The following is a 12,233-nucleotide window of genomic DNA, read 5'->3' on the forward strand; positions in this document are numbered from 1 at the left end:
AATCTCAAATTTTTATTGAACTTCTATCCCATGCTAATATTTTGATCAATTAAATGATCTTTTATGGATCTTGTCGAAATTTTCCATTAATCTTGATGAATCTTGATTCCCAATGTTAACTTGTGTATAAATGTAATTTGAAAGAGCTGTTTTAGGTGCGTCGGACCAAAATCAAGTGTAAGGAACGACAATTAGACTCTCGGTAAAAGGTGTGTGTTCTATCCCAAGTGAATCGGTGGTGATCATGTGTAGGAATAAGGTCACACGGTCTCTCAGGCGTGTGGACCACACGGCCATATGCTTTGGAAATCCTAGTCTAGTTCAAATCTCACACGGCCCAGAACCTTTCACATGGCCATTTCCCTCAAATATGTTGATTTTGTAATTGCCACACGACCACAGTCTGTTACATGGCCTAGCCACATAGTTGTGTAACCCTCCCACACTGTATATAGCACATCATACTACCTGGCCACATGACTGTGTGACCCCTATTTTATAGTTTTACCCAAAATTTTGAGAATTATTCAGATTAGTCCCTACATAATCCCCAAACTATTTTTAGGAATTTTATTCACTCGATTGAGCCCCTGATTTTATGAATATGCTAGATTCTGTGATTTGATGACTGAATTTCTATTGTTTAATGATGATATATGAATATTTCATGTCTATTGTCACTATCTTTCTGATGAACTGATACTATTACTCTTACCACTATATTACTATTTGCATGCCTATTATCACTGTTGAACTGATCACATGTCAAATATGCCTACTAATACTATTGAATTGAATACATGTTAAGCATGTCTATTGTTTCTGCACTGTACTGTTACTAGCATGTCATACTGCATTGCATGGGGTGGGATGCTTTGAAAGGAGGAAGTACTAATAATTTATTTGCAAACATTGGTGGTTTATCCACAAATTTACTGGCAGCTTTTATCTACAACTATGTTGTGTATTCACAACCCACTGGCAGCGTATTAACCTGCAAACACTGGTGGTTTATCCATAAATTTACTGACAGTTTTTATATGCAAATACATTGTGCATCCACAACCTACTGGCAACGTATTAGCCTGCAAACACTAGTGGTTTATCCACAATCTGGAGTGTCCGGGTTAAAAGAGTTCTGGGAACTTTTAATGTGAAGTGTAGCAGTGGAGTATGACCTTTCCTTGTGGTTAAACTGAAATTGCATTGCATTGACACTCATAAACATACTTGAATGAATTGCTAATTTCTACTATACTATACGAATTATACTATACTGAAAATTGTTAATACGTAAGCTTGGTTTATTACAATGCACTAGTTTTCTTGTATGGAACTCACATTAAGCTTCATAGCTCACTTCCATTTATTTCCTTATTTACAAATAACCCAACAGGTTAGGATGCGGACATGACATCCAGAGGGTATCGACTCGAATTTGATTTTAATATCATATTTTAGATTTTTTATTTGACATTTTTTATTAATCAGAGATTGTATCGTTTTATTATTAAACTATGACATGAGACTTAAGATTTATGTTTTTTATTTTATAACATACATGATATTTAATTTGATTTTAGGATGTTGAGATATAGATTTTAATTATCTATGCAGGAAATATGATTTTTATTGTTATTTAAAACTAGGCTAGATATCATTTTTTCCACTATTAGATTATAGCTAAATTCTGAATATTAAATAAATGGGAAATTTACCATGTTTTCAAAAGTAGTCACCATTTTCAAGGAAAAGCTAAACTTAATCTTTTTTTTATCTCACGAATTTTTCTAAAAATAGACTAAGTTTTCCTCTAAGATAAACAAATTTTTTAAAATGACTATTTTATAAACTCCAATAGCTTACTGGGTCATTTCGGTGACCAATGTAACCTTCTGAATTTGGGCCTAACGTCTAGGCCGGGTGAGGAGGTTACAACAATTTCATCTGTAAAATTACCAACTTAAATTATAAACAACTATATATAAAATTATTGTGTTACTCCTTTCGTTCTAGTAATTTTTGATTTGATAATATTTTAACTTTATTGTTGATGGTCTTTTTGGCCTACCAGTCCCTCATTTTAAATTCATATAATCATATAAATATTTAATTTTAATAAAGAATGAAGTTTTTTTAAGTAATAAAAAAGGGTAGTTGTTGATAAAGTTATGGTATGTGAATAATATTTTAGAGTTTTTAGAAATAAAATTTAAATTTAATATTTAAAAATACTGTATCCCTTTCCCCATTTTGGAGTTTCTCCACCAAAACTTACTAATTATTTTTTCAAGCTCATGACATAAAGTTACAGGTAGCAAATGTAACACCCCTACCCATATCCATTGCCAGAATAGGTACGAGGCATTACTGGAGTTTACTGAACATTTTTAGATAATTCTGAGTCATTTATTATTCATATTTTGAAAATAATCATAATGTCTCTTTATTGGCCCTTGAAGCCCCAAACATACATTAAAAATCAACCGGAATTAAATCGGGATCATAAAAAATTTCACAAAATCTTAAATTTTATTTTCATCTAAGTACTTACCATTTCAATGCTTCTTATAATTAAACATGTTACCATTCAATAAATAGCTTGACCTTTGTCTAAGCGTCAAGCCATATCATTGTTAGTATACTTGCACATATTTCATATAAATTCAACATTGATATACTTATTTTCTCGACATGTCACACTTGAGTTTAATAATTGTCTTTACTTACATAATTTCCTTGTATCAACATATCAAAGATAATCATATATATACATGTCATGAAACATATCATTCTCTTACCATTTCTTCATAAGCATATATCATTCATTTCATTATATCAATATTTCATGCTCCATCATTTCCATATATTTTATGTATATTTATTCCGGTAATAGCTTATATCAAACTTAACATAAATTATATTCCATGTACTTATACTTTTTTCGTTTATCTATCTTCATAATTATTTCATATAACCATTCGTCATCTGATACATATTACCTGAATATCAATTGTTCAACAGATGTCATAGCGTCTCCCATCCACGGTCTTATTTATCTTTGACATGATGCCATAGTGTCTTTCAACTATGGTCTTACTCATTTTCTGTCATGTTGCCATGGTGTCTTTCAACCATGGTCTTACACATTTCATATCAGGTTGCCATGGTATCTTTCAACCATGGTCTTACACATTTCATATCAGGTTGCCATGGTATCTTTCAACCATGGTCTTACACATTTCATATCAGGCTGCCATAGTATCTTTCAACCATGGTCTTACACATTTCATTTCAGAGAGCATACTCCCGCGAACCTCATCCTTACAGTGAGATTACCAGTCCAGGCTAAATCCCCTGTAATATAAACTCATAGAGTATTGTTGGGATTACCAGTCCAGGCTAAATCCCCTTTTCTTATTGACTTCAATCTTTAACTTGATTTTTCTCTCTCCTCCAGCTTCTATTTCTTGAATCCAACTTGATATTCTTGCTCCCCATCATCTTCTTGCTATCTTTCTCTCTTGATGGCTATGGAAATTCTTTCAATTTTTAGGTAAAAATAATGAATTTTTGGAGGAAGGACTAAATTGTAAGAAAAGGAAAACTTTCTTTCTTCTTCTTCTTCTCACGTTAGTTGCATGAGAATGGTGATCATCCTCCCATTTCTTTCCTTACATATATATATTAAATAAAATAATAATAAAATAATAAAATATCATTTAAAAATCAATTTAAAGTATTAATAAACTAATATTTATTTATTTAATTTATCTAAAATATCTCCAACATCATCATTGTCTCTAGATTTCTCTCTCTTCCAATTGACCATTTTGCCCTTTGTGATCTTTTAAAATTCCAATCTTGAGTCATCACTTAATTTGGTAAAATTGTAATTTAGTCCCTCATAATTCTTCACCTATTTAATTTGGTCCTAATTCATCAATTTTCCTTGGTTTCTAGATCATTCCACCCTTAAAATATTTGCACTATTAGTCCTTCAACTTTTCATATTTACACTTTAATCCTTCAAATTTTGAGTATTTACTCTTGGGCCACATAACTTTTCTCACTTTTACAATTTAATCCTTTCTTGAATCATTATGTCATAATATATTCCCAATATTTACATAACTCAAAATTTCCCTTTTTGTCACTTTATTTCATTATTTTACTATATCACGGATAATATTTTACTATAAAAATTTTCGGGGTATTACAACAAAAAACATTGCATAGAATAAACTAGTATGGCTTGTAAAACCGACTTAATGAAAACTTCTTCCTTTAAGTAATAAGTACCGAATATTCCAATTTTCTAATTTTTTTTTGCGGATTTGTCTTTGAAACTGACGAAAGTTTCTTCTTATTTTTTTCATCTTCCAATCATAGTTGGGAGACCTAAATTTTTTTTTTAGATCACTCGAACTTCATACTTCAAGGGTCGCTCCAATCTGATCTTTAATTCCATTCTGCACGTTGCTACTGAAATAAACAAGGGATTTATCAAAATTAAGTAGTTGGCCCGAAATCCCTTCATATTCTTTTATAATCGTTTTAATAGCGTTGACTCCTTCCAAACTTGCTTCCTCAAATAGGATATTGTCAGTTGCAAAAAATAGGTGAGTTAGGGTTAAACCACTTCTTCCCACCCTTACCCCTTTAATAATTCCATTATTTTTTGCTAGTTTCAGTAGTGAGGAGAACCTTTCTACACACAATAAGAACAAATATGGACTGAGTGGATCCCCCCGTCTTAATCCGCTTAAACGTCTAAATTTTTCTCCTATTGTCCTATTAAGAATAATTGAATATTCCACTATTCGAACATAGCTCATTACTAGACTCAACTATTCTTCGCAGAAACCCATTTGTCTCATAACTTTTTTTATGAAAGTCCACTCCACCCTGTCATATATTTTACTCATGTCCAACTTTAATACAAAGTGACCTCGTGACCCTACTTTCTTATGCTTTAAAATCTGAAGTATCTCGTAGGTAATAAGGACATTATCCGTAATTTGCCTTCCAGGAACAAAAGTTGCTTGTGCTTCGTCAATACAATTGGAGAAGACATTCTTCCAACATGGCATCGAATAGGAAAGTCCAACGATTACTTAACGAGTTCATGGATCTCCTCTCCGAATATGCAAGTATCGAAAACAACTTAGACCATAGAAACACATTTCCACTAACCGTATCTCAACCAGAAATTGACCTGATAGACTGCAACCCATCTGCAACCTGCCAAATGGATATCGTTGAGCCAACAACAGATAAGAAGGAAAACCCATCCCCCGGTATAATAGATCAAATGGATTCTATTCTATCGAATCAAGCAAACTCCGGTACCAAATCATCCGATCAAGTAAATCAAGCTCCAACAAATGAAGATCCTACTGGTTCATAATGCAAATACTAACTAATGGTGTTAAAAACTTAGAATAGGGGATTGTACTGGTATATATATCCCTTTACTTGACTGTTTAATGCTTGAAACTGAACCATCAGATGTATCTTTTTTTCTCTTTGATCTTCCTTGTGCATCCAACTGTAGAATTTCACTTATTAGTGTTAAGAGTTGAGTTTTCTTTTTCTTTTTTCATGTTATTGATAAAATTTCATCTTCTTTGAGCTTCGTACAAACATCCTCCTTGTTCCCTTCCCAAAAATTTTTATTCGACATTCACATTTTTCTTCTAGCACCTAACTTGTGTTAAACCTGAAGCTTCCATTCTCATGAGCTCTATTGCATTCTACCCCAAAATTTATCAATATCGGGCAATGATCAGATGTAGCATGCGTTAGATATCTTAAAGAATACTTCGGGAAGGCCTCCCACCATACTTGATTAGCCACCCTCTATCTAATCTTTCAAGAACATTATTTGCTGGCAATCTACCTTTCCCATGTAAACCACCTCCCCGTAAACCCTAAATATTAAGGTTACATTTTTCCAAAACCTCACAAAATCAGGCCATGTTTCTCTCACTCCTTAGTCTACCACTCTTTTTCTCAAATGAATACATGATTTCATTAAAATCTCCCACGACCATCCATGGCATATCTCGACTATTCTCTAACCTTCGTAGAAGGTTCCAAGATTCACTTCCATTATGTTCCTCTAAAGCACCAAAAAAACATGTCAATCTCTATGTTAGCGCTCTGCATTTTACCATGACAACCACATCAATATGATTGGCTGAATAACTTCGCAACTGTACCTCATCTTCTTTTTTCCACCAAATTGACAATCCACCTTTGGAACCTTGCACACCTACGTCTATTCCATTAGTAAATCCACATCTCCCTTGAACTTTTTCCATTCTTTTGTCACTTAACTTTGTTTCTACTAGAAACAAAATTTGGGGCTATACGCGTCTTACCTTATTTTGAAGGCGATTAACTGCTCATGGATGCCAATCCACGAACGTTCCAACTTAGAATTTTTATTACGCCCGGTCAGCACGCTGATTAGATGTTGCCAGTCTCTTTTTAAATTGAATCAAAGCACTTGAGTCATTCTCCTCACACAAATGGTCATTCCTTATTCTTTATCGTATTTTTCCTTCACCATATTTGACTGGAGTATCTTCTATTATGGCCTCCCTTTGTCCCATAGACTATTCTCATTGAGAAAAATCTTCACCATCTATTCTTCTTCTTCCTTGTCCATATAATTCCATTCCAACAGAGCTATTACCCTTCTTGATTCCGCTTGGCAATTCCTTCATTAACCATATACTTCCGGCAAGCAGCTCATTTCTAAATGGTGCTCTTAGTGAGAGGTTCCAACCAAATATAACCTTTTGAATTTCGATGGTCTTTTGTACCGAGCAAAACCCCTTCCCATGACCAAATTTTCCACAAAGAAAGCAAAATAATGAGAGTCTTTCATATTGGAAATACATGTAGCCCTCTTGTCATTTTGTCAGCGTCGGCTTTTTCTTTCTCTTTAAAGCTAGCCTTACATCAATTTTCACCCTAAATCTCATATATCTTTGTTCTCCTCGTGAAATCAAAGCAACATCATATTGTATAAATTGTCTAACAAACCCCTCCCCCTAAATTTCCTTGCTAAGCCTTCCAATATTACTCCATATGGTAGATTGTGAACTCGGATCCAAAAATAAGAATAAAACAATAGGATCTGCTTTAGATCTTCTCCGATACTCAATCGGTGGAAAATTAACAGATGCCTGTTAAAAGTCCACGACATTCCATCCAATACTCTTTTATATCCACTTCATAGAAGAATCGGAATAAGTATTGTTTTCCCCCTAAATATATGATTATAACTCTTCCTAACGGGTGCCATAAGTCCGCCATAGTTCTCTTAGGAGACGAAAAGTGAATTACGCAATCTGTAAGAGTTCTCCCCACTAAAGAAAACCGAAGATCTTCATCATCATTATTCAGCTCTCTTTCACAGGGAATCGACTCTTCTTCTTCATCCTCCAAATTCATATTAGTGATGTCCGCCTCCATCCGTGGCAAGCTTTTTTGTAGGTAAGCATCCACTCTCTACAAATCCCAACTAACACTAACGTGCGCCGATTTGATGTTGTGAAAATGAAAAAACAAAGAAAATGGCATGCTATAAAACCCTAGCAAACAAAAGAACTAGAAATCTAAACCCCCTTTCTATTAAATATTGTTTTATACTTTGTCAATTTTTTTAATTTCATTACAATAATTTGATTTGATATATATTTTTTAATGAATTTTACTTATATGATAATATTGAAATTGAACAAAATAATTTAAAATGGTTTAAAAATACTTTTATTATTAAAATTGTATAAAATTTAAATTTGATTTATAAATGTTTTACAATTGTTTTAAAGATAAAATCTATTTAACTTATTTTTTTCTAAAAAAAAATTAAAAAATCATAATTCTAGAATTTTTTTTAATAAGATAATTTAGCATTGTCAATATTTTTAATATTATTAATTAAAAATATGTTTACTATTTTGCATCAAATAAATTAAATTAGAAATGTGTCTAAATTAGATTTTTTATAAATTATAAAAATTTTTAAAGATATATTTATTATTAATCATAATTAAATTGGTCTTTTCAACAAAGTGTAAATGGTAATATATATCATTTAAATAATTATAAAAGATATAGAAAAAATAGAAAATAATTTAAATTTATTTATAATATTAATCATAAAATTAAAATTATAAAAAAAATTAATATATTATAATGGATGCATACAATAAAAGTATTTTAATATTTTTAGGTAATGAAATAGACTTGCAAGTCAAGCTTGGATAATGGATAATGGATAATGGATAATGAATATTCCATATTTTTTTGTGAACTGGAATATGTACATATGATATTCAATCGTATATTGTATAATTATTAACATACGATTCATAACTGATTTAAATACTAATATTTATTTATATTCGTTATTTGAATCTGTTTTAGATTGGGACAAAGGAGCTTTGGACCCCTTGTTAAATGGTTGAATTTCACTTTTAATCCATTTTAAACTTTAACAATTTAATTTAATCCTTTTTAAGCCTTGACGAGTGAACACAAGTGGAAATGATGATCCAATCTCTCCTCCGCTTCAATCATGTCTATAATTGCTGGGGTGCCTTGACACATGAGAGAAGGTATATACAAGCAATGACTACTAGGGTAGAACTTATTAAAGTAAGCCGACCTAGGGGGGCTAATTAAAACATTTTAAAAAATTTAAGCGAAAAACCAAAATTTCCCAAAACTTTTGGGGGCCTTAATCTAGTTTTGTTATGTATTTCGACTAGCTTGCAATTATTCAAGCATTAACAAAAGGCAGTAATCCCTAAAATATTAGTATTGTTGAAATTACTGATTAAAGTCCATTCACCTCCCAGTAAAATTAATGAAGCCATTTATGTACACAAGATCATATCCATGTAGACAAAGATTATATTCATATTCAGGGACGAATAAATTATAACTTTTACGATAATAAAAATATAATTTTATCATTTAAATAGTCTATATTTTTATAATTTTTAAATAATTAAATTAATTTTTTATTATTTTTAAGAAGGCTAAGGCATAATTTTACCTTTTTACAATCAACCTAAAAGACATTACCATGTCAGTAGTCTCAACAACTTCAACATCATGTACATAACCAAATATTTAATATTAGTTAGGGTTTAAAAACAACAATGACTCACTTTTTTTCTGTCCCTTAGGAAGAGATTAATCCGACTTTTCACAAAACTTGAAAACCAAAAATTGGCCCTTCATTCCATGAACGGTTTCTTTAAATTATCCTTTAATTTTTCTAATTACTTTTACACTTTTTTTTTCAATTAAAACTTTATGTCCACTTCCAATCTAATCCTTTCCATTGGCTGTTTTTCAGTATCCTTGGACGAAAAAATCTCAACAAAGTCATGTGAATATAAGACCGTTAGATTCAATTAAAATTATTTAGTAGGTTTTTTTTTAATAAATAAAAGAGATTTTGAGTTAATAATAAGAGATAAAGTTATACATATCGAGATTTAATTGTGAGATATAATCTTTTTAAAAATTATTAGATAAAGCATATTTAGAAAGTTTTTTTTAAAAATTTCCGCTTATAGAATTAAAATATTGTAGTTAATAATTATTCATTAAAATATCACTTAATCATGTATAAGGATAGAGTTTTTTAAAATAATTTAATCCTTCCTAATAAATTATTTAAATCTAAAAATTAAAAGATGAAATAGAAAAAATAACTTGAATTTTAGTTGATTTGATTTTAAATTTTAATAATTTTAAACTTAAATAATCTAAATTCTAATATGAAACTTTAATTACTTAAATTTAAAGTTATCCAAAAGGATTCAACTCAATTTAATATATTTTATTTATATTGTTATTTAAATTTATAATTGAGTTTGTGTTACGAATCAATCGAGTATCAATTTGGTTGAAAAAATTATGGAAATATGCATAAAAATATACATATTGTGGGATTTGAACGCTTCTCAATTATATTAATAAAACATTTAATTTATCACATAACTAAAACTTTATTTTAATATTTTTATACATATTTTATTACCTCCATTGATTGTACATTTATACTATTATTTAAGCTCCTGACTAAATTACATGTGATGGAATTTTATTAATACTGTATTTGTAGGGTGTGTCTCATATTCTTCTCTCAGTTAAACTCTGTTATCTTTTCCTAGTTGGGCTCTAATTATTCCAGGGGTCATTGTATCCTTGTTTTGATGTATCAACTAGCAAGAGCTTTTCTTTGCTAGCTAGTGATAAGATGTAATAGCATAAGAGTTTTGGTAAAAGTTTCGTGGTAATTATGGAGAGTATTTTATACCCCTTTTGTGAGTCTCTCATGAAGTTTTAGGGTTTTGTTTATCGGTTTGCTATTTGAGAGGTCATTGTATCCCTGTTTTGATGTATCAACTAGCAAGAGCTTTTCTTTGCTAGTGATAAGATGTAGTAGCATAAGAGTTTTGGTAAGAGGTTCGTGGTAATTATAGAGAGTATTTTATACCCCTTTTGCGAGTATCTCATGAAACTTTAGGGTTTTGTTTATCGGTTTGCTATTTGAGATTTTGAGCTTTGCATTTGGGGTTTTGGATAATGTATAAGTTGTTATAGGTTTATTTTATTCATATTATACTTTCGTTTATTTACTTATTTAGTGAAAAGTCGAAACATTTTTTGCTTGTGGTTTTTATCTTCTTTGGAGGTGTTTTTCACGTAAAATAATTGTGTTCGCTATTCTCTATTTTTCTTATTCGTTGTTTATACGAGTCGATCCTCAAGAGTATTTGATTGAGTTGGTGTCACAAGTTATCTCGACACGAACTCAAGATTGATGACAACATCGTGATAAACAATTTAAGTTAATTTTTTCATTTTAATATCGTATATATTTCACGTGTTATTATTAAGTAGTTTCAAACCATACGTTTATTTATTTTATATTATTTTTAAACACACATTTTTATTATAAATTTGTGGTTTTATACGTATATGCATATGATAAAATTTCTAATTATTATAATATATCCTTTAAAAAATTAAGATAAACTTTAATATTTTGTCACATTATATGAATTTTAGGACAAAGATCTCCTCATCTTTACTTCCCAACCGTCCACATTAACTGCCAAATATGCCTCAACTTCCACTGTTATAAAAGCCTCGACACCTTCCCTTTCGCTAAAATGGCGTCTGCCCAAGACTCTCAGCCTTTCCACTGGCACTACGCAGATCTCGAAGACCGCGGCTTCCAAATCCACGGCCGAACTCTCTTCTTCACCGTCGTCCTCTTTGCCATCGTCCTTATTTTCGCTCTCATCTTCTTTTACACTCGATGGCTATGCAGTTCTCATCGACATGACCTATCCCCAGCCTCTCACGTACCTCCACAGCCTCCTCCTCAGCCTCGAGGGCTCGACCCCAATACCATCAATGCGTTGCCGATTACTATGGTGACGAGGGGGAGGGCGGCGCTTGGGACCGAGTGCTGTATATGCCTTGGACTGTTTGAAGATGGTGAGAAAGTTAAGGTTTTGCCTTCGTGTCACCATTCTTATCATTCCGAGTGTGTTGATAGGTGGCTCAGTGCTGAGTCGAGTTGTCCACTGTGTAGAAATTCTCTTCAAGTTGAATCAGATCGGCTTCGTCAGATTCCAGTCATTGTGACTCAGTAAACAAACACGCACACGAAAAAAAATTTTTTGTAAACGATGGTGGATTTGAGTAGATTCCTTTTATGGGTTTTTCTCTGCTTTTTATTTTGTCTTATATTGTGGGGTTGCCATGAATGTAATGCTACCATGTGCTCGATGAAATTGTTCAATGAATAAATTGTTTTGGCTAAATTATGCTTCAAGTACCTGTACTTTTTATTTTTTTGAATGTTAGCTTCTCTATTTTTAGGTCTATTTGTTAAAGCGGATAAAATTTTTCTATTATATTCGTTAGTGTAATATTTAAAAAAAATATTAAATTCGTTAGTGTAATATTTTAAAAAAAATACTCTCTTAATATATAAAAAAACATGATATTAATAAATGAAATTGTTTTTTAAACTTGAAAACTAAAGTGACTAAATTCAAACTGAACAAAGAGTAGAAGGACTTGAAGTAGATTTTACTTTTCTGTTTGTCAACGACGGAGAAAGTTAGGTCATTTGTTGCCTTGTGCCCTTGGAACGTGGGCTGTTGTGATTGGGGAAACAA

At 31.3% G+C, this 12,233-nt stretch overlaps 1 protein-coding gene across 1 annotated transcript; it reads left to right on the forward strand.

Moving 5' to 3' along the window:
- The first annotated feature begins 11,146 nt into the window (after positions 1-11,146).
- On the forward strand, positions 11,147-11,873 carry LOC107900215 (RING-H2 finger protein ATL66). The gene has a single exon (XM_016825907.2). The coding sequence runs from the start codon at positions 11,214-11,216 to the stop codon at positions 11,700-11,702; it is 489 nt and encodes a 162-aa protein (XP_016681396.2). The 5' UTR covers positions 11,147-11,213; the 3' UTR covers positions 11,703-11,873.
- The last annotated feature ends 360 nt before the right edge of the window (positions 11,874-12,233 follow it).

The sequence above is a fragment of the Gossypium hirsutum genome, chromosome A06 (genome assembly GCF_007990345.1).
Source record: "Gossypium hirsutum isolate 1008001.06 chromosome A06, Gossypium_hirsutum_v2.1, whole genome shotgun sequence".
Classification (NCBI taxonomy): Eukaryota; Viridiplantae; Streptophyta; class Magnoliopsida; order Malvales; family Malvaceae; genus Gossypium; species Gossypium hirsutum.

What these genes read in the sequence shown, in the direction of transcription:
- LOC107900215 (XM_016825907.2), top strand. Translation starts at nt 11,214, where the DNA reads ATGGCGTCTGCCCAAGACTCTCAGCCTTTCCACTGGCACTACGCAGAT.